At 46.3% G+C, this 27,423-nt stretch overlaps 5 protein-coding genes across 5 annotated transcripts; 2 read left to right on the top strand and 3 right to left on the bottom strand.

Moving 5' to 3' along the window:
- Positions 1–3: 3 nt before the first annotated feature.
- Positions 4–2,301, bottom strand: LOC131289784 (exocyst complex component 5). Its single transcript, XM_058319094.1, has 2 exons — positions 2,269–2,301; positions 4–2,209 (listed from the first exon to the last, which is right to left on the bottom strand). Exons 1-2 carry the CDS (start codon positions 2,299–2,301, stop codon positions 98–100), a joined length of 2,145 nt encoding a protein of 714 aa, XP_058175077.1. The 3' UTR covers positions 4–97.
- Positions 2,302–2,846: 545 nt separating this feature from the next.
- Positions 2,847–6,931, top strand: LOC131289790 (ras-related protein Rab-1A). The gene is made up of 6 exons (XM_058319101.1): positions 2,847–2,863; positions 4,166–4,238; positions 4,353–4,400; positions 4,473–4,520; positions 4,598–4,825; positions 5,429–6,931. Exons 1-6 carry the CDS (start codon positions 2,850–2,852, stop codon positions 5,621–5,623), a joined length of 606 nt encoding a protein of 201 aa, XP_058175084.1. The 5' UTR covers positions 2,847–2,849; the 3' UTR covers positions 5,624–6,931.
- A 349-nt stretch (positions 6,932–7,280) lies between these two features.
- LOC131289788 (uncharacterized) lies at positions 7,281–9,650 on the bottom strand. The gene is made up of 2 exons (XM_058319099.1): positions 9,473–9,650; positions 7,281–9,337 (listed from the first exon to the last, which is right to left on the bottom strand). Exon 2 carries the CDS (start codon positions 9,263–9,265, stop codon positions 8,240–8,242), a length of 1,026 nt encoding a protein of 341 aa, XP_058175082.1. The 5' UTR covers positions 9,266–9,337; positions 9,473–9,650; the 3' UTR covers positions 7,281–8,239.
- A 1,337-nt stretch (positions 9,651–10,987) lies between these two features.
- LOC131285007 (lysosomal-trafficking regulator) lies at positions 10,988–25,477 on the top strand. The gene is made up of 10 exons (XM_058313868.1): positions 10,988–11,101; positions 11,175–11,254; positions 11,493–11,703; positions 12,243–12,359; positions 12,442–12,637; positions 12,674–15,215; positions 16,554–20,661; positions 20,737–20,896; positions 21,479–24,869; positions 25,147–25,477. Exons 1-10 carry the CDS (start codon positions 10,988–10,990, stop codon positions 25,271–25,273), a joined length of 11,046 nt encoding a protein of 3,681 aa, XP_058169851.1. The 3' UTR covers positions 25,274–25,477.
- On the bottom strand, positions 25,389–26,927 carry LOC131289787 (serine--tRNA synthetase-like protein Slimp). Its single transcript, XM_058319098.1, has one exon. The coding sequence runs from the start codon at positions 26,782–26,784 to the stop codon at positions 25,504–25,506; it is 1,281 nt and encodes a 426-aa protein (XP_058175081.1). The 5' UTR covers positions 26,785–26,927; the 3' UTR covers positions 25,389–25,503.
- Positions 26,928–27,423: the final 496 nt, after the last annotated feature.

The raw sequence follows: 27,423 nt of genomic DNA, 5'->3' as shown, positions 1-27,423 counted from the left end.
ATATTAAAAAGGATTCTAATACATTTCATAGTATAATAATGGATCGTTTTACTGATCAAGACTTACCATATGGCCACCGTGGATACGTTGGTTCCATTCACACGATTCTCTGATCCGATATACCCTTCAGCGAGTTGGAGATTTTAATCGTTTTGTAGTCACTTCGGAGTTGAATGAAATTCATCACCACCGACTTATCGAGATAGTTTAACGTTTCTCCTCCACATACTTCCTGCAAATTTTCGTGCTTGACCAGCAGCAGATTGCATAGAGCGTGCAGCACATCAAACAATTGTGTCACTAGAGGACTCTGCAGCACGCGGGCACTTTTCCGGTACTCGTTAACATCGCAAATAGCACACATGGCACCAGCGGTGTTGTACTGGAACTGCTGCAGGTGTTCGAAGATCACCCGATGGTACCGAACGCCAAATTCGGTCAAAACGGCAGCCAAATTTTCTCCATCGATTGTTTTCTGGATTAGCCCGATCAACGGGTTCAAGTATTGCACCACGGCCAGACAGGCGTTCGATGCAACCGTATCAACGTCGGTATCCGGTTTAAAATCGGACTTTTTCTGCTCGCTCGCCAGGTACGTTTTGACCCATCCGAAGATTGCATTTAACGTACGCTCCAATCCCGTTTCAATTTTATTCTCCACCGTCTCCAGGTAGGATCGCTTTTTTTGAATACAATCCGTGTACTGCGGCGTTCCAATCACGTTAGGCATGACACTGGCATTGTAGGTCTTCTCAAGCAGATGTACGATCGCGTTACACTTTTGGGCAACATCGAAAAAGTAGATTTGTGGTACGCTTTTGCACTCAGCTATTGGGATCGCTTGAAGTCCAAGATCGAGCGCGTAATCGCAGTGTTCGTGAAGAAGATACCGCAACAAAATGTCCGTCAGCTTCAAAATATTGCGCGGTAGATCGTTTTCCTTCGACAACAAACAACACCTTTCGAACGCGTGCGACGATTGCTGCAGTAGATTGATGGCCAGTTCCTCCGACAGGAAAGTTTCTCCACCATAATCCTCAATCTGAGCAATGTTTATGTTAGCCCGGGCTCCAATCAGCGCTTGCATGTCGCGCCTTAGCTCCTGGAAACGTTCGATTTGCTTTTTCTGGTGATTTTTGTTCTCGTAAAATTTCTTCAACTCCACCTGACACTTTCCATCCAGCGTGCGGTTCTCCACCTCGATGTATGTGGCCAAATGGCGGTCGAATATGTTTGCCGTCAGTTTCTGCAGTAGATCATCGTCGGAACCTTTGAAGAAGTCTTGCAACTCTGCACTCAACTTCAACGTGCGCGAGTACAGCTCCGAGAGGGTTTTGAGATACTTATGCTCGTCCTTACGATCATCCAGTTTTGTCTGCACAAACTGATTGATCTTCAGCTGGTAAATGTTCAGAATGAACTTACTGATAACTTTGTCTGGAGCGCTGAACACCTGCTGGATGATTTTATAGTGCTTGTGGCACATCGGAACAATGCCCTCGAACACATCCCTCCCACCGTAGGTCGTCGCTTGACTCTGTTCTATGTAGACGTCGATCACCTGCGTGTAGCCCTTAAACTGGGAAAGTATATCCGAAAGTTCCTTCATCCGCTCGATGTTCTCCGTCTTCTGTGCTGTGGCAAACTCTTCGATCAGCTGCATCTCGATGTCGTCGTACTTGGATTCGATCTTCTTCTTCGCGTTTGCAAACCGTTGCGCCGGTAGATCTTGCGATATTTGGAACAGTTTCTGTATAATATCGGCCGCCTCGTACAGTTTGGTCTTGTCGCTGTAGATATCGTTCACGATTGGGCCCGGTGTAAGAAACTCGGTCATATGGTTCAGCAGCAGCTGTGCCTCCACGGCTCGACTCCTTGGATTATTTACGTTCTCGAGCTGCTCCCCAAGGTGGATTACCTTTCCAGCCACCGAGTTGATTTTCTCATCTAACTGATGAAAGTAATCGACCGAAACCTGGTGTTTGGCTACGAACTTATCGATAGCCTTAACGAAGATGGCCTGCTCTTCCTTCAGTGCTTCTTCTAGCTTGTCACATTTGCGCTGCTGCCGTTCCTGCAGGATCTTCATGTCCTTAATAGTTTCGACAAAAGTTTCATACAGCAGGTCCGGGTCAAACTGATCTGAACCAATTTCGTTGTTCGTTCGCCAGCACAACCGCTCAATAAATTCCTCCACCTCGAAAGGATCCTGTAACACGGGTGAAATTAAAGCACATTCCCATATTTTCCGTAACAAAACAAAAATACCTGTTCCAATTCTTCCACATATTGTGACAACATTTCGATAAGTTGCGCTCCTCTGGTGACGAATTGTTTATTGACCAAAATGATTTCTACTATAGCTGTCAAAAAATTCGTCTGACAGCCCACTTTGACAGCATTTTGCGGATTTCGTGTAGCGACGAGAGGCGGTTTGTGGGTGTTGGTGCGCTACGTGCATGGTGTGTGTGTCCACATTCGATGATGTGTCAGTCGTCGCGAAAGAGAGAAAGAATCGAGAAAACTTGGAAGTGTACATTTTCATAGCAATTTAATTTTGCTGTGGTGTCCGTCTGCGCTCCCTAGTTGCGAAGAAACAAACGTCTACCGTAAAATTCCACCTTGTGATAGTTACTTTACACATTTGCCAGCGAACGCTAGTGCAAACGGCGCTGTCCATCGACTCTAGGGACCGCCCCGACGACAGTGTGTAATCTGGTGTGCTGGAAGGAAAAAATCAGTACCGTGCAATCGCAGCAGCCAGTGCGCTTATTATAAAGTGAAGCCAGGGTTTTTTTTCGGTTCGTACACGCAAACCTGAGTGAAGAAGACGAACTCCCGCATCCACTATGAGTCCCGAATAGTAAGTGGTAATTAAGTAGGGTTCTGGGCCCTCGAAAACGGTCAACCCATTTTGTTAGCAATACGTCGTCACTGCTGCGTCAATACGTTCGTTTCGCTGATTGGGGGGACATTTTTGCGGCGCTGCGAAAGTTGCAGCAGCAGGAAACAAAGAACTATCGCCGAACGCTGGTCTTGGGCGTAGAAGAAACTCGACGGAAAACGGATGTAGAACGTTTGAGAATGCATTCCGGGTCTCGGTTGCTTGGCCGATAAGAGTGAACGTAGCGATATTCCACCTTTCGTCTGCCACGAGCTTTTTCTAAGCTATCGCGGAGCCCTGCTCTTCTTCACGATGCCCGCCCCCTACCTCCTGTAACTTGGAGTCTTGATTCGTCGTACTCATCGTCATCGTCATGACGGGGCAGCAGGAAGGGGGCCCCACCGCTGATGTAGCGCACCCTAAATAAGTGTGCGAGAAGGAGAAAGCGAATGCACAACGGTTTCACCGTTCATCGATTTTGATTCGTGTGATATCCAGAAAATGCTGGCGAGAGCGAGACGAAGCTCTTTTATCCTAATCGCGAAAAGTTACTGCCTAGTCCGAGAGATCGAATCGAGTGTGGAATATTTGTTTTGCCACAGCGCAGGGAAAGGGAACAACTACTGCCCCCGGTTCCACCCCTCAAGTAACTGATGCTACGCTATGTTGATCCTGTTACAGGATAGTGCAGGGAGCACATAAGGATTCTACTTGTGATTTCTATATGCGATCCCAAGTATTCGGTGAGCTAATTCGTCTATTCTCAGTTTCCCGACCTTTGTCACAACAGTAAACAAAGAAGGGCTGGTGTAATGCCCAAGCGTGTTACATGTCTCATAACATGAACAAATAAGCATACTTTGCAATCATTTTGCTGTTGCAAAGAATGAGTCACACTAGACAATGGCTTCTAGATTTAAAGATGAAAAAAGACGAAATAACATAAACGTCTGACAAGATCGTTGTCGATCATATTTTAGATCAACAAGTAAATAAGAATTTAAGAATAACACAATTAAGAAACTAATTATGTACGTTGTTTCCAACCAAGAAATATTGGTTCCTTGCGTACCTTCCCAAGAGAACGATGTTTGCGACTCATCTTTCCATTTTCTCATATACATGGCTCGGTAACAGCAAATGACTCATCATGTTTTCTGATGCGTTCTAGGGGCGGTTGATTCTCATGCAAACTTACTACTTTATCAGCTCCCGGAATTCGGGTCAACACTTGTTTCATTCATTTGCTCTGTCTAACATTTCCGATTTTGATTTCCGCAGCGACTATTTGTTTAAACTGTTGCTGATCGGCGACTCTGGAGTTGGAAAGTCATGCCTGCTGCTAAGATTTGCCGTAAGTAGCTAGCTTGGAAAACAACCACAAGCCGTAGCTGTTGCAACCGTGTGAAAAGCTCCCATATGGACCTAAATAACGCACTGTTTACTTTTTTCATCCCTGACTGTTTAGGATGATACATATACGGAAAGTTACATCAGCACAATTGGTGTAGATTTTGTAAGTTTATCTCCATCACCACTTGTAACATTACAGGGTTCGAAATCTAAACTATTCATTCCATTTTTGTAGAAAATTAGAACCATAGATCTGGATGGAAAAACGATTAAACTGCAGATCGTAAGTTGAAACATGAAATTTTTGCTCCGTGGAGTAGAAAACACATATTCATATCTATTTTCTCCATCGTGGCACAGTGGGATACTGCCGGACAGGAACGCTTCCGTACGATAACGTCGTCCTACTATCGCGGTGCACACGGTATCATCGTCGTATACGACTGTACCGATCACGACTCGTTCGAGAATGTGAAACAATGGCTGGAGGAAATCGAACGTTACGCTTGCGACAATGTCAACAAACTGCTAGTAGGAAACAAGTGTGATCTGCAGACGAAGAAGCGCGTCGACACCACAACGGCCATGGTAAGATCGAAGAAGAAAACTACATGCGGACAAATTGAAATGAATTTTTTTTAAATGGTGCTAGGTTTTAAGAGGTTCTTTTTTGCCGTTATAATCATCAACCATGCTATTCCTCAAGGTGTATTAGACTTATTTCTCATTACCCTTAAAAGACGTTTGTATTGTGCATAGCAGGACCAGTTAGTACATATTTACTATTCGAACTCGCTCGAGGAAACGGCGTACTACTACACCATTTTAGGTATTTTATTCATCGGCAGGTGTTCTAATCGAACATATTTATAACTTTTAAAAATAGTTCGTGTAATGAAGTACTACTAGGGTAGTGTGTTAAGAGTGTACTGAAAATTGAAGGTTGATACATGCTTGCTTGTTGTACGCATTCTTATCATAGCTTTGCCGAATAAATTCTAGGTGCTCTTTTTTAGTTTTGCGATGCTACAACGAATTTCTTTTTATCAAATTAAAAACTTAAACTACATTTTTAAACATACATAATTATAGCATCAGCATAGGGTAATATGTTATTCAGTAACAAAGCATCAGTTGCAGGACGGCTATTGAAAAGTTTATTTATGTTATTTTTATTTTCGTTATTTGTAGGAATTGGCAAATCAGCTGGGCATTCCTTTCTTGGAAACGTCGGCGAAAAACGCTACAAACGTAGAGCAAGCGTTCATGACCATGGCGGCCGAAATCAAGAATCGCGTGGGACCTCCGTCCAGTGCCGCTGATCCCCCGAGTGCTGTGAAGATCGACAAAGGACGCAATGTGGAGCAGAAATCAGGCTGTTGCTGAACAATCTGTACTCAAACTAACATACAAACACACAGACCACGTTCGGCAGTTATTATTATGATTATGATTATCATCCCAAAACAAATGACCGATCACACAATACCGCGACCGTCACAACTACCACCTCCTCCACAACAATAACAGCAGTCGAAGTAGCATACAATTAGATCGAGACAAACCAACAAGACAAGTAGCAGGCAAAACTAAATATCGGCCAACCACCAGCTACCAAATTCTTTTGCTGCTTTTCTTTATTAAGTACCAACACGGTGCTGGCGGGATTGAAAGATTGCTTACTTCTGGGCGTAGATGTTTTATGTTCTCTTATTCACGTGTTAGGTTGCCGTAACAAACACCCACACTTCTTGCTGATAGTTCTACTATAATTATTATTATCATTATACTAATTATTCATACCGGTTTTTGGAGGGAAAGGAAGAAAAGCATCCGCTGCACCTAGGAACCGTTAGAAGTGAGAACGAGAAGAAAAAATCAACAATATATTTGTGCAAGTAAAATCACGCCAGCATGGGCGTGTGAGCATAGAACGTAGCTAACAACATCAACAATAATAAACCAAGAATTGCAAAATTTTGAAGCTCATTCGATGCTTACGTTGGAACAGCTAAGTATCAAACAAGCACACGCACACGCCCAGAATATTTGGAAAATTCAGTGCTGGACTGTGGAATGCGAGCATCTGTAGCGTGCAGTAGTGGTGCAAAATAGAAAAAAGGAAACATTAATGAGAGACATAATAAATAGAGGAAATTGGAAAATGTTGTGCATACATGGAAGAGAAAGGAAGTTGGAAAGAACAGAAAAGTCGTTCAACAACGTTTTAATCTAAAGAAATCCTGTGTAAGTAAGATCAATGTGGATCGCTTCTTCTCAGTGAGTGGAAACGCTATGAAGAATATGGAAAAATAAACAAGTTGGACGATTGATTTTTTTCGAAATTCAATCTTGTACTTTAAACACTAAGATTACTGGAATGTTGATTTTGCATTTTTCACCTTCATTTGAACAACAAACTTTCTCATTATGCATAATGCTTCAATAAGTGTGATGTTTGGTACGCTTTAATTAAAATCTTTTATAACAAAAGGCCACAGCGTGCAAGGGAAAGGTAATAAATATAAAGTTAAAATAAAAAAGGTAAAACGAACACACTGCTTCGAAGCAATAGATAAAATACGAATCGTAAACTTTGTAAGGGGCACATGTGAAGAAATAAAAAAATTGCAGATAAGTGCAAAGTCTGAAAAACATTAATTCCAACTATGAATAGGCAAATCTCAACCTTCAGTTTTTCTGCTTTAATTGTAAATTCATGTATTTTTGCACGATCCTTAAAGACAGTTGTAGTTGTGATAAGCTGCGTGGGATTTTACTTTCCCTAACATTTGATCAAACCTCTACCCAACTATGTTATATCGCGCACCGAAAAATGAACATGGAAGCGAAACTTTGAAACTGGTCGCAAAATGTTTATTTAACTTGCAATCTTCTAACATTCCAGTAGATATAGTAGAATTTCTCTTCCCTCCTGTGTTTGCTGTAGGTTATTTAAAAACTGCAGCAAAAGAAAATTCAATGCTCCGTGTAAACGGATTACATAGGTTCAATCGAACCTTCTTTATATGAGAGTTTCACGTAGCAATATTGTTCATTCGCGAGTTCTGCAAAAAAAGTGTCACCGTTTTTGGTGATTTTCAGTAACTTTCATAGGTTGACGCAGATTTTTTCCACTCATACATCAGAAACATTGTTTTGCCTTCAACATTATGTTTGCTTTTAAAATTTAAACCACCGTAGGATGAATAGTTCAATAAAGTTTCATTTTTCTGCAAAATCAAATGATACATATTTACACTTTTTCACAATTACGTATCCCCGACCCACATGTCGAGGAAATTTCAATTTGTACTTCCGTAGAATGGTTACTCCATAGTTGTCAATTAACTTTGCGTAATATCGATAACGGCCGAACGGAGCGAAACCACTTCCCTTTCAGTAAATACATAGACGCCGAAACCTTAGAAGATACGTTTTTATTTTATTATCAAAAAAAAATGGGATGCTTAAGACAACGGCAATAAAATAATAAATAATTTAAACCTAAATAAAAAGAAATTCCTTTCTTCTGGGGAGAGAGAAAACATAAGCATACTCTCAAAAAGCTTAACTAGATCTGCTTCACTGGGGGATCAGTCGAAATCGAGTACGGACTGTGGTTATATAGTGGGCATTTTGATCACCTCCTGCTTGTGGCCTGACAACGGCCTTTTTTTAATTATTGGCACATCATTTATCCTACGTTACTGCATTGCACTATGACACACTTCATATAAGGTTATTAATAGCGTATTGTTAAATTACGAGAAGATTTAGCGGGCAATCTATCCCAACCATGTGGGAACCATCTGACCGGGTCAAATATTGATGACACGTCTGTAGATTTACTTGATATACAGTGAACCAATAGAAAAAGGGAAAAAAAGAGAAAAAGATTAGAACTTATCTAAACATTTGTCTCTCTCTGTCCCTGCGTTCTAGCTGTGGGGTATGGGCTTTTTTGAACAAAGCCAAATCCGTGTATAGAAATAATCCGTTTCATATTTGCTGCAGGAGTTCTTCAGTGTTTTTGTTGTAGAACTCGTCTTCCTGAGTATCAGGAGGACCACGTTTTTCGCCCTCATCTTCTGCTAGATTTCGTGTTACGGTCGAAGTGCATCCGACGGAAGTAGAGGTTGCACTTCGATGCGACGGTTGGTATTTAGTTCGCTTCGGGAGCACTCCATGTTCCTCCGGGTCGTGCTTGATGCTGTCCAATGTGAACGGTTCTGATTCGTTGAAATCAACCCAGGCCGAGGTGGGAGAAGATGATTTCGCTTCATCTTGGGAGAAAGCTTGGGCAGGATCGGTTGAGGCCTGCGAATGATACTTTTGCTGCTGCTGCATTTGCTCCGGCGCGTGGTGCTGATCGGTAGCTTCTTCCGGTTCCTCGTCATCATCCTCGGCAAGCTTCAATTTCAAATGATTGATTACCTCTTTCTTTTCGTTCAGTATACTGATGCACTTCGTTATCAGCTCGATCTCATACAGTCGATTGTCCTCTTCCTGCTGGCGCTGCAGCTCGAGCAGTTCCTCGTGCTCTTCCTTCAGCTCATGCAGTACCTTATTTTTCAGCTGCACATCGTTTCGCAGCTGGTTCTGGGTTGCGATCGAGTTCGACAGCACATCCGACAGAAGACATTGCGAACGCAGCAGTATAACGGACCCGTACGTAAAGGATAGGCTCGGACCGACGATTTTGCGCCATACAAAGTTGTTTTCCTCGACAGCGTAATTGAACCCGTTCGCACCACCTTCCGTGCAGAGGGCCAATTTCGTCTCCTGCAGGAAGCTGTCCCACGGTTTCTCTAATCGTATTGCCGTCTGCTGCAGCACCTCGTGGTCAATCTCGGACAGAAAGCTGAGCGGTGTGTTGTACAGCGGACTGAAGACGATGATCTTCAGCAGAATTTTTCGCTCGCCCCAAGTGCTCTCGATGAACGCGTAGTGGTTCCACGTTCCTCCCTCGCTGCCCGTGGCGGCAACGATGGGAAGCTTGTTGAGAAATATATTGTCCAGCTCCATTTTCCCACTCGCATGCACTGATGGTGATGAGCCCCCGTACGCGACAAATCAGTAGCTCGGAAATGCAACAATCTAAAATGCACCATAATGAAGAAAGCAAAATAAGCAAATGAAAATCCAAACCACAAGACCGCGTTCAATCGTTTTTCCACAATGTATGGCAACTCTAAACAGTATTCAATGTATTTCTTCAAGTTTTTCGCAAACCTTTTCTCCGTTCCCCTTGCGCTATTGCTGTTTTCCAGCTAATGTGAAACGAGTGACGCGCACTTGTTTTTTCCTGTTACTCTTGCTCAACAACTTTACGTCTTCGCACGGGTAGCGGTATCGTTTGCCTACCTTTTTCGCGTTCGCGTACCCTTTCCGCTTCCCTTCTTGAACGTTCCTCCTGGCCAGCACAAGCAACTGAACAGGTACACCCGCAGTTATTGGAACGGGATGGACACGAGCTTTGTGGCAGACTTTCCCTACCTTCGTACACCTGTCCGTCTGCGCGAGCGCGCTGCTGTTTACGCTGGGTTAGCAGACTGTCAACGGGGTGCTGTCAAAATAAACGGCATTTAAATACGACGAGGAATTAATTTTTGCATTTCAGTAAAAACGGACGAAAATTTATCGTTAAGTTTGGGTGTCTTCATTTCATTGCTTTTTGAAACGGTACCAAAAATAGAGTGAGAGCACGTGGAGCTGTCGATTATGTGTGCAATACTTATTCAAATTTTGCAAAACAACAAAGGAGTATCTAAATTCAATTTACTTAATATGTGGCAATATAATTTTACCATCTTACTACTACTCTTTGCATGAATCGTTCGTTTAATAGAACGTGAAAAGAAAATTCACATTTAAAATACGTTCCGTGATGGCGAAGTCGAGACCTTGTTGTAAACGCAGGCATTATTCGTTTGTGGTAGTGTCTGGTACTGAATTCATGAATCTCCCACACATGTGATGGCATGAAGGAAATGAATGGCAAAATAAAATCAAAACAAAGTTCCCCGTGCGCCCTTCTTCCGTTGGTACGTTTGGCGCGTACGTTCTTCAACCAGTTCTACGGTCTCCTTGGATCGCGTACGCAGTACAGCTGTGCGACGACCAAAGATCGCGCTTGAAGAAATCCTACGCAGTATCGTAACGCAAGTGTTGTGTGTGCGCACTTGTTCAGTTGTTAACACAAACATATCTTTTGTTTGGAAATCGTAAAAAAAACTTACGAAAATGAAAAACCACCATCACCTTACCAGCAGCACAGTACAGTGTTGTTCTTAAGCATTGACGAATGGGCCTACAGTGAGAAAGCTACTACGCTTACGAGCGGGTTGTGATGATTCGTTCCATTTGTGGCCAATCAGTTCAGCCCATTGCTCAACAGAGTGTTACAGTTTATTATCAGGAAAACTGCTGCGATTCAAGCAAGCAACTGCAACAAATGTGGGTAACTAGCAGATGAAAATCAATGGCTTCCTCTGTGTTGACTGTGCTCAACTGGTTCCCAACTTCGCACGGTACGATATGGACGAATATACCATTGTGACGAGTTTCTGGCGGAAGGCAAGAAAGTAGTGCAATTCCGTCAATATTGACCTTGTGTAGTGTCGTGTGAAAGCCTTCGTCGAGCAAACATACGTTGTCTACCCCTGTTTCGCACCCTTTGGCTGGTACTTTATGGCACTCGGTTGCCCCTTTCCCGTATGGTAAACAAACCCCGTCCCAAGCTATCATATGGAGCCTGTCGCTTCCGATGGACCACCGGACTCGACGGATCGGCTTATCCGTCGACTGTGCGATGCCTGGTCGCAAGTGCACGACAGTCACTCGTCGGAGGAAATTTATCAGGTAACCACACGATTGGGAATCATTCGCAACTTACTATGATATGCATACACTACTACATATTTTTCAATCTCAGCGAAAACCTCACCTGGAAGAATTCCTCGAAGGATACTACCGACTTAGCGATGAAGACAGATTACAGCTTGATCATGTTAAGTAAGTAACCACGGAACCCGTAACGTCGGGCCCGCTTGCGCTTATCAACTTCCGGAAAGGCTGGATCTCTCCTTGCCTTGCTGAGGGAAGGGGAAATGTGTTGATAACCGGTGACGCTTGGAATTGATTGATTCCAAATCGAACTGACGAGAGTTCTAATCGCGCGGCACGCTTTTCTGCTTACTTTCTATGTCATGCCCACGGTTGCGGTTCGGTCCGCTTTCGGATGATGCTGCAGCCGGTACGAGAACATTTCATCGGCCTTATCTCGGCAGCTGCTACTGCTGATATACGAAATCTGTGATCCTACCGTCAAGCGATACGTACGACGAGCTGATTCAGCGGCAACGGTAGGATCCTCCACAAATTCTTCCACTATCGCAGAGACTCCACAATCAGACAGCGATGAGCTGCAGTGTGCTACAAAGTTGGATAGGACCGTTGACGAGGTATGTTTTTTTCTTCTCTCGTCCGACGTGCCGTAAAGCAGGGCTTCTTAAGAACTCGGCAATCAGGATGGGCAACAAACAAGCTTAATTGGATGCATATTTTTTTTCTCTTTGCATTGTAGCTAATTAATATTTTGACTAGGTCTGTGTTCTAGGAAAAGGTCAGGTCCTGTGACAGCAACATTTGTTATTATTGTTTCTGTTTACTCTTCAGACTTTAAGCCATTCAAAAACAATAATTTAAATTCAGATGTATTACAAGACCATCGTAAAAGAATTTCCATGGACTTTTTTTTAATATTCAAAATACAACAACATGTTTTCCAAATACAGCATGCTTTCGAAAGTCGTATAAACGGAAAGCTTTAATACAAATAGAATGTGGATGGATTGAAATCGCTTCCCGTTAGATTCAATTTATTCAGATTGGTTGTATTCTTGCTTACCAGCATTCGTACTTAAGAAACCCTGCTCTTACTGTTCTACCTGGACTACACATATCTTATCTTCGTTATTCTAATATGTACCTTTCCTTCCAGGTGACATTACCTCTAGATACGGAGTCTAGTGAAAGTCGGTGCCAATGGTTGAAGGATTTTTTCCTCCATGGTATCGGTGGTCTGTTTCTGCAAACGCTATCTAAAATAGGTGCCAAAGTAAGTGTTCTCTACGATCGCCTTTAAATAATCAAATCCATTCTACCTTACCTTACTTTACCTTGCTACTTTCCAATTTTAGGACATTGCAAATGGTCGTGAAATAACTGCGGTACTCGTTCGTATACTACCTACAACAAAATGGAATAACATGGAGCATGGGTTACCGGTCACGTCGCTTGAGCCACAGAAAGGCTACGGAGAGTTTGTTAGGGGCGTTTTAAAAATGCGCACATTCAACGGAGATTGGCGTGAATGTATGAAACGTAGCGGAGGGGGTATGGGCACCTCGTCAACTTTGTGTCGCTCGTTAGAATCTACCATTGGACAGACAGTGACTCTTATACGACAGTTAAGTGGCCCCAAAGTTGTCGCCGACACGATCGACTTCATCCAGGCGGCACAGTTTAGTGGCGCAGGTGGGCAACAACAGCCGGACAGAATTTCGGAATCGCAATTCTACGACACACGACTATCGCAGGATCAGTTTACGCTCACCGTGCTGAATCTGCTGGAAAGCTTGATCGTGCACGAGAATGTCCTCACGATCGACGAAAATTCGGTGACCGTATCCTGTCTGCGAGCAGCCCTGGAGCAACTGAAACGCCATGAGGTGATCGAGGAAAGTACCGAAAATCGGCTCGTCATCCGTCATAAACTGCTCGGCCTGGTGATGTTGTGTCTGAACAATATGTTCTTCCTCGAGACGCTCGACTCGAACGACATCAATTTGCGTATTGTCGCAACAGAGCTGCTGGAACTGTTGAAGAGTGAATTGCGCGAACGACCTTCGGACGCTATTTCCTGTGAGTTTATGTACAATCTCATCTACACGATCGTATCTGCGGTTAACCAGACGTTCCTTCACTTTTGTGACAACCTCGTCAGCGAGCAGCTGTTTATGGCGATCTTTAAGTTGCTCGAGAACAACTTGGACATCATTAAGCACACATACAGTTTGCTGCAGCTTCGAAGGCCCCCGCTGGCAAGTGGGGGAAACCTCTGGATACAGTTGGCACCAAGCAGTTCCAACAGTGGATTGGTAGAAATACTCATTAAAATGCTGCAAAATTTCATCTACGCCCTTGCACCGTCCCGGATCGGGAGCTATAAGCGGACCCGCAGGTGCAGCCGCCTTCGGTTGCATCATTCGCGACAGGGAGCACGCAGCGGCTACGTTTGTGCATTGGAAAATCTCTTATTGAATCTCTTCCCGCTGGTAAAACACTCCGATCAGCGTGCCCTGGCAACTTTCTTCAAGTCCTACCAGTTATGCTGCTGCAACACGAACGTACAGACACTCGAGGTGCTGATGAAGCTGTCCAACGACGAGTTGATACCGAAACTACGACTCCACTTTGCCAGCCGTGCCGTCGTGTACGCGATCTTCAATCGATCGCAGTGCGAAACATGCGAGTCCGATCGTGCTGCAAACACTTTCTACGAGCAGTTCACCCGGACGCACAGGGAAGTATTCCGGGAGTTCCGGCGGGTGGAAAATCGCACTCGCATGCCAACGTTTTTGCGCTACCTGCTCGATATTGTTCGTGCTGTGCCGTATCGTTTGCGTTCGTTTCTGTTGCAGGAGTTGGTTCTCGAACTGCTTACTGGGGAGTTGAAGCGGTTTGCTGCAGGCCGGGAATCTACTGAACCGGGCGCAGATGAACCTTTACCATCCATGGACGAGAGTGGAAAAGAAATTATTAACGGTTGTTTGGTAATTGTATGCCGAGCCGTTGCTGAAGACGAGCGAATGATAAAGCTTTTTTACCGTGACGAGATGATCCATCTTCTGCAAGTGTTGAGCGGCCGGCTGGAATTTGTCCATTGTATGCATCAAATTATGACCATCGGTATCCACTCGCAAGCGCTCGAGGGAAAGCTGGAAGAAATCCTGTTCACTAACATAGACAACCTCGTCCAGTATGCTGGGCAACTATTCGAGGCGATCACTACCTGTAAGCTCGGATTGTCACTAAAATCTTTCACGAGCACGTTAAACACCCGCGTGGAAGCACCACTCGAGACAACACTTCAGCTACACCTAGAGCACTGGAAAACGTTGAGACATCTGCTGAAGGAAAACGATCGTTTTCGAAAACGATTCTTTCGGCATTACGGTGGGGTGAAGGGCGTGCAACGGTTTATGGATCTCGCGTACAACTTGGTCAGCGTGTGTGTCTTTCCCGGAGCGACAGCCGCACGGTATGATTTGCCATCAAGCGCACCCGAAGCGCCCGCTTTCAAAATTCCCGACCATGGAGAATCGGTGTCAGTTGAACCGGAACGGCGCAGTGTGCTGAACATATTTCATTTTAACGATCAACTCATCGATGGCACGGTTTCCGGTGCAAGTTTCTACTACAGTGCCACCGACGAAACGATAACGATTAGTGCTGGCCCAAAGGAGGTTGTCGGCACACCGGAAGAGGACGAAGATTACTCGTTCCTTCGTGAACTCCGACTCGCCACGATTACCGGCCAGTGGGAAGTAGAATACAATGCGTTCGTTAACGGTACTCCCCCGTATCAGCGGACTAGCATCGGCCGTCGCGGTAGGGAACTGTTTAGCAAACTCGAAAAGAAATGGTCCCTCTCGGAGTTGTTCAACATACGGCAAATGTTGAGTGAGCTAATGGACGGCTATCTACCCGGGTCGAAAGATGGAGTTCCGAAAGGGCTCCCAAAAGATGCGCGATCGCTGCTGCTGCTGGACCAGCGTGGTGGTGCTACGGTTGTACGAAAGAAGCTAACCAGCCTCCTCGAGCTGATCCTGGGTTCGATGCAGCTGCTGATTAATGGAGACGTCACGACGATCGATGATGCAACGGTCGGCTCGCAGTCGGAGTTAGGTGAGTGTGGGTTGGTTTAAAAGGTTGTGTAAACCACGGATTGCGATCCGGTGGAGCGATAAGGCAAACATGGCATGGTCTGAGGGATTGATTGTCGTTAAAAGGAATGCTTGTTAGTTTTGTGGTGAGTTCTGTATTACGCGGAGTTCGTTTCACTTTGCGCAGAGGTACATTTTTCGTAAAGTTGTTTATTCCTATCCTTCAAAATCATAGTGGGCTTAGCTTAGCATGTTTATGTATAAAAAAGAAAGACACCAGTTCACTGCAGAGGGTTCAGCTACATCATTCGACGTGAAAGCAGTGAAATAAATACAGAAACCCTCTATATGTTGATGACCCCGGCGTGATATGAACACGCAACCTTACGATTTTTCGTTCTTGTGGCATATCGACCGTCTTCGGTCATACCTACCCAGTAAGGGTTTGTTAAACCTTTCATCTTGTGTACATGGATAGTCAGTCGTCGGCATAGGGAGAGTCAGTATCTTCGAAATTACGACGCAAAAGCGATTTTTTAAACGTTGCAACTGCAAGATTGTTTAGAACTAAAAAAGTTTTGTTATTAGAAAACTAAATTCAAGTAGTTCACTAGCTGAGTTTGTTATTCAGCGGTTTCTTCGCCAGAATTAATCAGTATCAAAAACCCAGCTTCTAATATGTAACGTGTGTGTGGTGTTCTTGCAAATAGCGTAACGCCTAATCTATTTTAACAAAAAAAGTTACAATTTGGTTCGTTAAAAATCTTCTATGTGATTAAAGCAATGTGAATACAATTCTGGCATTGTGGGTTACGAGTGATTCTTGTTTTAGGGAATGACTCAGAGTTCACTTTGTCTAATAGTCCTTTCAATTTCTATATTTATTTAATATAGGCATTTAAAATTTGTAGAACTACTCTTAGTTGAAGTGCCGAGAACGTAGTCCATAAATTCCATGTAATAGCATTAAATTTGGGTGTAAATATTATATTATTTTTGGCTAAAATAATCTTTGTTTTATATTTTCTGTTTTTTTGTTCATGCCGCAAAGCTTTAATCAAGAGATAGTTAATGCGCTGCTCGTTTTTTCGATGTTTATACAGTCAGTAAAATTCAAGCTTCGACTTTGTGGGGAATATGTGTCATTCTGTAAAAAAAACCGTTTCCCTTCACTGCAGTGGGGAAACCTGTTGAAGCCATACAATACTCGTCGATGCATACATGAACATCGGCTGCTTTTGATTCATCAGAAACCATCCAACAGTAGGACATTTGTTGTCTTTGTATTCGGTTTAGCATACAATTACGAAACATAGTTTTGCCGAGCGACATTAATTGAATTCTTTTCACTGCATTTCAGAAAGCACGATGCAAATTGCGCTACTGGAGCTGAAGAAGCTGCTGATGAGCAATGCGCTCAGTCACTGGGAGTGTCCCAACACGGCCAACGATGTGATGAACGTATTACAAGCACTGTTGAAGGTGGCTGAAATGCGGACAGAGATGATACCGCCTCCCCCAGCCGATGATTCCATATCCCAGAAGGAAGTTTTTCCGACGCGATCGTCCTCGTGCGAAGAGGATGACCGGCTTTCCGATCCACCACGATCGTACCACGACGAGCAGGTGCAAGACGATGCAAGCTCAACCGATGAGTCTTACACAACCGCCCGAGAAGATGGGTACGAGGGAGACGTGGAAATTGAACCTTACTCCCCGCAGGAACTGCTGGCAAAGAAGGAAGCGAAAGCCGGCCGTGGTAAACCGTGCGATTCGGACCGGTCACTGGCAGTGAGCGTGCAAATTTGTAACATTGTGACAGAACTTTTGGTGGAGCTGTCGGCTCGTTGCGTCGAACGACCGGATCACTGGTGCCAAGCGTTGGCGCAAATGATAGTGAAGCTAAACATGATCCGTACGCATCTCGGTGGTTCACTGTACCTGATCCGAGGGTTCGCGCTCGTTTTACGTACGAACGATTCGCGTTTGAAAGAGTTGCAGGCGTCCATCATGGATCTCATAGTCGATCTGGATAACCCGCAGGTGCTGGTAAAGTATGTGCAGCTGTTGGGCGAAAAGGACCCACCGGTACAGTTGATCCTCACCAAGCTGACAAACCTGTTCGAGACGACGAGCAGCGGATTGGAGTGCTACCAGAGCATCCATTACCCGGTGGTGCACGCGAATCGCACCTTTTCCACCACCAGCGATGTGTTGTTGGCGAAAAAAATTACCTTCCTGCGGGAGCATCATCTGTTCTTTAACGTTCGCTCTGGGTTCACCGATGCGGCGACAGTCGTGCCACTAAACTACGCCAACTTTTACCCTTGGCATGGCAACGGGTTTACCGTTGCGCTCTGGATGCGTGTGGAGCAACTGGCGGATCATTCTTCGCAGCCCGAGCTCACTCATCTGCTGTCGGTGGGAAGCGAAAAGCAACTGCTTTCGGTTTGTTTCAACTCGCAGCGTCAGCTAGTGGTACGGTACAGCAAGCCCGATCGGGTGATCACTCCCAGCAACACTAAACGCTACCTCGGTGTGGCTGGGGCACGCTCGGAGTGTTGCGAAAATTGTGCCAAAGAGATGCAGCATCTGTGGACGTACAAGCACCTGCTGCGGAGTATTACCGACGGAACTCCGCAACCGTTCGTACTCGATACGGCCGGAGCGCAGTGCGTGTACTGCTTCAAGCAGCTACCGGTCGGTGGACCTCCTACCCGAAAGGGATCGCAAGGAAAGGCGCTGCTGGATGATGCTGAGGGGCACTACGAAACGTCGGTGCTGGATGTGGGAAATCTGCGGCAGTGTACGATCGGACAGGATTGGTGCGTCCCCGAAGGTACCTGGACGTTGTTCACCCTTGCCGTTCAACAAACGGCCGACGAAACGATCGCTGTGACGATGACGCTCGATGGTGTTCAACGTTTAGCAAATCTGTTGCTTCCGAACGCCTGTCGGATACATATCGATACGGATCTAACGGTGCTCACCGTTGGCCACCGAGCCTCGACACCGACCGAGTGCTCCGTGGGCTACGATCTGGCCGGCGTACATCTGTTTAGCAAGTGTATCACGGACGAAGCAACCCTCGCGAACCTCTACGCCATTGGACCGAACTCGAGCAATTTCGCCGCTTTTGCAAACGGATCCATGATACCCAACTATGGGACACTGAACTTGGGCAAGCTTGTGGTTGATGATCTGCGGACAGTCGCGTCTCTGCAATTGCTCGAAAGAACCCACCTTGGGTACTTGAGCGCTTGCAAAGCGGACACCTTCGTAGGACGCAACGCGCAAACGATCGGACTGATGTCGTTTGGGGGGAAACTGCGCGCCACTGAACACAACTCCCTCCAGCGGTCACTGCTCGTTGCCGGTGGTGTGTCCGTAATGCTCGTGTGCTTTGCACGGGTCGTTGAAATCAGTGATTCACCGGCGCTCCATGCGGCAGCTCTCAAGTTGCTGCTACGTATAGCGCACTGTAATCACGATTTTTTCAACGAGTTCGTGCAGTGTAACTACCTCGAGCTCATCGGCATTGTGCTCAAGAGCAAAAAGTGCCACAAGGACATTGCACTGCTTGCGACGCTCCTCGAGACCGCGTTCGATCAGCCGATCTTGGCAAAACGAACCGATCAGTATCGCATCCTGCCGGGATCGGTTGCACGTGTGCGCTATCCGGGCATGATAACGTTCCTGCTCGAAAACTTCCACATCTGGATCGACCAGTCGGAGGAGGTGTTGGATCTGCTGCTCTCCACCCTGGCCACCGTGACACGCGACAAACACCCGGGAATGATGTATAACTGCCAACGGCTGCAGGGGGCCGGTCTAGTGCCTGCCCTGATCGACTTTTGTCGCGTAAATTTCGTAATCCCTGCGAAGACGGTTAAAATATCGCGAAACGCGGCCGATCTGCTCGTATCGCTCATTGCCATACTGTCACCTACTCCGCCGAAGGTTTCGCTGTTGAATGAAATCATGGAACTGCTGCTGTTGATGCATAAACCCACCGACAGCTACGTGACGCACGATCGACAAAAGTTTTACTTCAACATCAGCTCGCAGAATGGCGCCTCATCGTCATCCTCAGGGGGCAAACGGGGTGATAAAACATCAACCACGGCACAATCGGCAACGGGTGCCGGAAATATAAACCTACCGGGAACACCGAAAATGCAGCTTCGCGACCGAAGGCAGCTTCGTCCCACGTCGCAGCTAAGGAAAATTCTTCCACTCACCATTTCCGCCGGCAGTTCGTTTGAATCTGCCACAACAAGTTTCATTATCGACGCGAGCCAAAGTACGCCAGCGTCAACGAACACAAACACCTCGGGTTCAGCCACGATCACAAGTTCGGGCCATACTGCTCCACCGAAAAGCCCCAAACTGGCATCCCCGGGTACGGAGGGTAACACTGAAGAGTGCTACGAAAAACTTAACAAAGCGTTGGCGGACGGTAAACGGCTCAGGAAAAGTCTGATGGAAGGCATCGACAGGGGAAGCGCCAAACTAAAGTTACGTCGGTTGAATAGTTCACCTAACATGCGTCCGTCTCCGAACGGACGAAGGAAATTTGGAAGTGGTTCTCCCCGATTCGTGAGTAATTCGCCGAAGCTGCTATCCCAGTGTACTCGGAACGATCTTAATCGGGGCGGCACAGACCACCACCACCAGTCAGCGCCAGCGTCGTCCACGTTGCGGTACAAGTTTTTCGAGCAAAACTATTTCGCCACCGGCAACGACTTTCTGCAGGAGAGCTTCTTGCGTGTCATGTGCGACTTCTTGCTCATTCTGCCGGACAGTGATGCGCGAAAGTTTTTAAGCGGTGAAAATCGCATCCTCGAAACGCTTCTCATTCTGGCGAACAACGGAAACATCCGGATTCGCACGATGCTGCTCAATCTGGTCGCCGTCATTGACGATCGGATCGATGGTGGAGGAGCTGGCGGCGATGCCGGAGGAACCAACGCCATTCTGCAGCAGTACAGTGAGGAGCAATCGAAAGTGTTTTGGTATCATCTTGCCAACCAGATCGGCACGCATAGTGTCAATGGGGAGCTGATAGCCAGTTGCTATCGGTGGATAACGAAATCGAACGTGAATCCATTGTTATCGGTCCAGGGTGGTAGTGGTGGGGAAGAATCTCCCTTGTCCGCGTTACTGCAGCAGCAGGGCACGATTGAGGTGATTCGCGAGAACGGCCTGAACGTGCTGATTGCGATCCTCATACAGGCACACATCGATCCACCACTGTTCCATTGCGTGCTACAGCTGATCGAGTATATCTGCATCCGGCACCCGAAGCGCGCCGGCCAGTATATGATCGATAATGGGTTGGTGTGGGCACTGGCGAAGACGGTGGTCAAGATGAACGAAAAGGAGGAACGTATTCGGGAGGAAAGTCGTACCTATTTGCTCGACTTCTTGACAAGCTTTTCCCATCTGGTCATACTCAGCCCGGTCGCTAATGTGAGTTTGAATGTTTCACAAGCCATTTTGCGGACGGGTTTAATTTGGTTTTGAAAACACCTTTTTTTCTTACAGCCTTTTTGGGACCTGCTCAATGGATTGACGGTGGCACAGAAGCACAAAAGCGAACGGGTGACGCAAGCGGTGCGCGATCTTCATGCGGCGCTCGTTCGAAACGTACTTCAGATTTTCATCTTCCGGCCGAAACAATCGATCATTGGGAACAAGAATACCTGTAAGTATTACACTGCATTGAATCATGTTTTACTTATGGATTATATTTTAATTTAACATAAAGCAAATAAATTGATATGCACAAGAAGTTCTAATTCAATAAGTTTGAAAAGTTTATTTATGGTTGCTTTGCAGTATTTTTAAGCAAATTTTAAAGGTACAGCTTCAGATTTTTATTTGTGTCTAAATGAGTCGAACTATTTATTTAGTGAATATTTTAGTTGTTTAAAAACTGAGTTACTACGAAAATTGCACATTATATCAGAAGTAGAGTATCAAGATGTGGTTTACAGCGTGGAAACTCTTAGTAAAGGTGTAAAGTAATCCATCATTATTTGATTTGAATTTAAATGGGGTTTGAATCCCAACCGAGACCGAACCCTCCCCTGTACGAGAGGACTGACTATCCTCGTACACATAGGGTAAAAGTCTCGTAAGCCCTTAACGGGCAGGCATGACCAAGAGGTCGTTACGCCAAGAAGAAGAAGAAGTTAAATACCTCTCGTAAGATTTTTTATATCTAGAAACTTCGAATATTCTACCCCAAACTATTGACATATCAATATTTTTTCTTACTCTACAGCGTTTACCGTTGAACTGGTTGGTTCTAACCTTTCCAAGTCCGAGGTAAAAACCCGCTTCAACCGGCTGCACGATAAAGCGGTGCAGTTCGTAACGAACAGCGATCCGGAGGGGGAACTATCGGACGCTGAATGGGCTCTCATAAGACACCTGATGAATCGGACGCTCAATGGGAATCCTCGCGGTGGTAACATCATCCTCTGGTGTTTGCTACCGAAACGACCGATCCGCTTGAAGCTGTACACCATTCGGCAGCTGGGTCAGTACTTGGAGGGAGGTGGCAATCATTTGTCTGCGATCTGCGACGTAAAAATGCTCAAAGTGTTCGTTCAGAGCATCTTGTTGTTGAACCAGAAACACATCCCTCTGGAGGAGCTACGAGTGGTGAATGCGTTCTATCAGTCGATCGATGGAGGTCTTTCGCACGGCGCTAGCTGGAATTTGACGCAGACGTTGAAAGATTTCGAGTACCTTCGAACGATCAGTATGAACGATCAGGAGCAGATGATCCTGAAATCGATCGCACGCCAGGAAAAGTTGATCTACTCGTGCACGGTGGCGGCCATGCAGGTGACGCGCAATAGCGTTGAAAAGCAGAATCGACTGCGCAAGGAGCTGATCATACAACTGAGGAAAGATAACGACTATCGGTTCTACGACCAGTGGCAGCAGCTGGTGGGTCGGTTAACGCACGAAGACGCACCCTGGTACAACGGGGCCGCATATCCGGCCTCGTGGGAGCTGGATGATACGTACGGTCCCGATATGGCACTGAAACGGATGCGACGCTGTCCGCTTACGATCGACCGGAGGTTCCTGTTGAAGGAAACGCAGCCGGAAAAGGGGAACGAAGACGGAGGCGAACGGATGGCACTGTTGGCGTATCTATTTCCGGGAGACTACCACCGGGCGGAGTACTCGGTCGAGGAACAGGTCCTGTATACGTTTACGGTGCGTAAAATCACTCCGAGTCGGGAACTGGAGTGTGAGTGCATCATCACAAGCACGGAGCTCGTACTGAAGCCATACGACGTCGGTGCACTGGAGCTATACGATCTACACGATATTACAAAGATCTGGACAAAGCGCTACGAACATCAGGAGTCGGCGGTGGAGGTGTTTCTCAAGAGTGGCAAATCGCTGTTTATCGTTTTCGATCGCGATCCGAGCGAGCGGGCAACATTCGAGGGATTCTTCCACGATCTGGTAGCGCGTTATGGACGTGGGGAATTGGATTATCACACACAACTGTGGCGCGAAGGAGCCCTCTCGAACTGGGAGTATCTGATGTTGCTGAATCAGGTGTCGGGTCGAACGTTCCACGATCTTATGCAGTACCCGGTGTTCCCCTGGGTACTCGCAAGCTACGACTCGCCAACGCTGGACTTGCTGGCCGAGCGAACGTTCCGGCTACTGGAAAAACCGATTGCCGTTCAACATCGAGAGCTTGAGAAGCATTACATTAACAATTACAACCATCTGCGGCAGGCGGAGGAAAGCGGTGATCCGAGTGGGGCCGGAGGACGGAGAAAAATACAACCGTACCATTACAGTTCGCATTACTCCAATTCCGGCACTGTGTTGCATTTCCTGGTCCGAGTGCTTCCATTCACGTCGCTATTCCTGCAGTATCAGGACGATAGCTTTGACATCCCGGATCGAACGTTCCACTCACTGCAAACGACCTGGAATCTGGCTAGCAAGGACTCACCAACGGACGTGAAGGAGCTGATACCAGAATTCTTCAGCTTTCCCGAGTTTCTCGAGAACCAGGAGGGTTTCGATTTCGGAACACGCCAATCCGGAGAACCGGTAAATCACGTCGAACTGCCTCCGTGGTGCAATGGGTCGGCTCGTTTGTTCGTGCTCATTCACCGGCAAGCGCTCGAGGCAGGGATCGTTCGGAGACAGATAGCCCAATGGATCGATCTGATCTTTGGCTTCAAGCAGACCGGACAGGCAGCGATCGATGCGATCAATGTGTTCCATCCGGCGACTTACTGCGATTTCAGTGCGGCCGATATCGACGATCCGGTAATGAAGCTGGCACTGGAAACGATGGTCAAAACGTACGGTCAAATGCCGCGCCAGTTGTTTGATTTGGCACATCCCCCTCCAATCGTGTGTCCTCTGGGTGCAAACCCACCGACGGTGTTGGAGAACGTAATCGGATTGCGGTGGGGTTTATATTGCGGCAGTCCCGTGCTAGCGAACCCGAAACTGGTGAACGTTTGGGAACGACCCTCGAAGGACGGTCCCCGAATGCCGACTACATTGGTCGCATTGGAAGCGGATAGGATGTACGCCATGCCCGACCAGATGAACGTATTCCAGGGTGGACCCAAGAAGTACTACACCGTCAGCTGGGGAGAAGCGGACGATCGATTGAGAATCAGACCACTGCAGGACAGCGGTGTCTCCGGAGCACCAGAGAGCACCAGGGAACTGTGGTACGGAAGCAACGGATATGCCTGCGATCCCATCACGGCTTGTGGTACCGATCCGAACTGTACCAGTATATTTTTCGGCCACCGATCTGGCCGGATTGCCGTATTTCAGCGGCGTACCCGACGGAGACGGGTTTCGTTTTTCAACCAGCACATGCAACCATCGGTGACGATGATGGCACGGTCTCGGTCCACCTCGTTCCGCCGTTGGATCGATCGGAAGAGCGCCAACTTACGACGTAAGCTTGAGCTCGATCCTGACGATCAGCAACAGAACCAACAACAACAGTCGCAACAATCACAACACCAGCAACATCAGGATCAACCGGATGGTGACCAGATGGATTGGAACTATCCGATATATTTGCTCAAGCATCGCGCTCCAATCGGTGCGATACGCATCTCGATGGAATACAAAATCGTAGTGAGCGTGTCGATCGATGGATGCGCCGCCATCTGGGATGTGAACAGTTTGACGTACGTGCGCGAAATCCCCCAGCCGGTTAACATGCTGCATTCGATGATTACCCAGGTCGCGATCAGCCCGACGCTTGGTGATATAGTGCTCGTGCACTCGAACGCCAACGTTAGCACCGGTCGAACTGACGCCAGCGGTCCTGATTCTTGGTCCAGTGCTACACTAGTCGAAGAGGACGATAGTTTCGAGGTGACGGAAAATTACAATGTCGATTACGTGAACATCACCATGGCAACGACGACAACTAACCGGCGCGATCAGCTACGGCTGTACACGATAAATGCGCAGTATGTGGAGCACGTGTTCCTGGAGAGCCCAATCCGGGCGGTAACGTACTCCACGGTCAAGGAGGGCTGCGGAGTCAATTGCATCGTGGTGGCGCTAGAGAGTGGCATTATGCGGTTCTATTCCAGCTGGAATCTAGCGCTGCTACGAGAGGTTAACGTTGAACCCAATGGTATTAGGTGGTAAGTGAAAAAAAGATTGGCATTATATTGTTATCGTTGTCACACACGTATCAAAAGATAGTTAAAGATTCATTAGTTCGATGGCACTTTTTTTCTCTATGCATTTATTTAAAACCGTAAAGGATAGAAGAACAATAGAACTAGTTTATCCTTATCATTTACTAAACGAATTACCTGGTAGATTTATGTTTTGCATCGGATGCAACTTCCAATGAAATGAAACATACGGTTTCAAATAATAATCCTAATTTTTAATAATTTTTTTTTCTATTTTCAGTGTTCTTTTTTCAAAGAATCAACATCTATTACTATTGACCGGCAACGGCACAGTTCAGACATGGTCTGCTGAAGGTCTTCCCGGTCCGCTACCATCCATACAAGAGCCATATCAGCCAGGAGGGTAGGAGAAACCACGATTGTGATGCAAAAGGACGTTATTCTAATTGCTAAAAAAGTTATATCTCGATCGGTGAAAGCCGGAGTGTCCGTTGGATAGTGTGTATTTTGTTATCAGTGTTATTGTCGTAATATCATTAGATTCGTACGCGTTAGGGATGAATATTGTTGAATCGAAAGCAAATAAAAACACAGATGAAGTTATATTTTACTCGCACGCAACTCTGCTCGCGCAATTTTATTTTGCTCCGAATGTATCAAGAAATGGTAGGTCCTTGACCTGTATTCCATTTCGTAACAGAAGCTTTATCAGATCAACCGAACTCAATACCTGGCCGGTGACGATGTGGGGAAACTTTTGAGCTTTACCTTCCTGGTAGATGAAGGCGATGCGTTTGCTCAGAAAATCGGATAGATAGCTAACATGGGCTACCTTTACGTAGCGCCGTTCCTGGTCGTCATACAGCTCAACATCGACGCGCATAGATTCCGCCGGTTGTAGCTCTGGTGCTGTCACTTGTACGATCCGGTAACCGACGGGAAGCTGATCGTAGAAAGTTCGACAATGTTGCACCGTTTCGTCGAACAGAAGCTCCGCTTCCTGTGCGGTTTTGCATGCACCAAACATGTGCACTTCGTTTGACTGTGTCTGCTCGAAGTGATACCGCTTTCCACTCGCGACCAACCGCAACGGGAGCACGGACGGGAACACGCAAAGTTTGGTAAAATAGCCGAGAAATCCGAGCAACGATCCACCGCCGCATAGGTGGAGCAGGTTCACTTTGTCCTCTGGTTCGTCGTCCTCCCGTACGAGATAGAGTGAGCCTTTGGGCACCATGGCCGCCTCCAGGAGGAACGTGCGCACGAAATCAGGATTACAGAAGAGAATGTATTTCTGCTCCTGGAACGTTTCACAGCATCGCATTGGCAGCCGGAGGTCCATCCAGGCCGCGTCGCCCGTCAGGTACAGACAGGACGGACCAAACTGTTCAAATTGTTCCTCTACGAGGTTATGCTGGCCAGAAGATTTGCTAGACGGGGGTGCATGTTTTTCGTGGAGTACTTTCCCGCTTACCTCGGGCGTCCTCTCGTGAAGATCGTTTGGGATGGCCAGGAAATTGTTGGCGATGAATGAGTCCGCCACCGCGTAGCTTCGTTCTTTCAGCATTTTTAAGTCATCACGCGCCTGTACCGCTCGTGCTTTCAGTGCTTTCTTTTCCTCTTCATCGGTAGACTGCTGTATTCGCTTCTGCAGCTCTGTGCGACACCGTTCGATGTCTTGCTTTCGTTTTTCCACATCCCGGTACAGTTCCCACTGCAGTTTGAGGTTATCACAGTCGATGGGATATGCGCGAAGGCGCACGATTCGCTTTAATCGTTCAAAATCCCCAAGTTTATGTTTAAAGTCGAGGTACGGAACGAGCACAGCGAACTGCTCCCGAGCCTTGTCGCCGGTTAGGTAGAGCGCCGATGAAAGATACCTTTTGAAGAGTTTTGACGAATAATGTAGCTTTAACATTTCAACGAGCACTAATTGTAATCTCACTAAACTGATATTTCTTTTAAAATCGGTGCAATAACACTGTATCAACTTAAAATAGGCTAATGTTTAAGCAGACTGGGAAATTTATGCAATCATTTGTAGCCGGTCTGGTTTGTTTACCAATCACCGTATCAAACTGACAGCTTACTTACAAGGTTACTTTAACAAAGCTTCAAATTCCAACGGTCACAAATTGAATAATGGGGCCCATTTGTTTGTAACTTTTTATTATTCCGTCCGATTTCCGTCCGAAAGGTCTTCTCAACTCAAATAACTCGGTCGAAAGTGGAACATTTCCTGGAGACATAGACCTTTGAAGGATTAACAACCCATAGGGCCACTAAGGTCATATGTCCAGATGACCCTTTCAGTAGAATCAAATGTTTACTGAAATAGGCATTGGTGACATTAAATTAGGACCATACATAATTAATATCTGCAGCACCAAAGACACACATTTGCTGTAAAGCGATAGAAGGGGAAAATATCTACAAAATGTACAAGGAAGACACAGAATGGAGTACGCAACTTTTCAACAAATTGATATTTTTTGCATTTTGTTTTATTTTACCATTCTCGGTTTAAACAGATTTTCCCCCCAATTAGCAAAATACT

This window comes from Anopheles ziemanni, chromosome 3, assembly GCF_943734765.1.
Source record: "Anopheles ziemanni chromosome 3, idAnoZiCoDA_A2_x.2, whole genome shotgun sequence".
Taxonomy (NCBI): domain Eukaryota; kingdom Metazoa; phylum Arthropoda; class Insecta; order Diptera; family Culicidae; genus Anopheles; species Anopheles ziemanni.
Note: the sequence above shows the minus strand (reverse complement) of the source record. Positions and strands in the feature narration are given on the sequence as shown.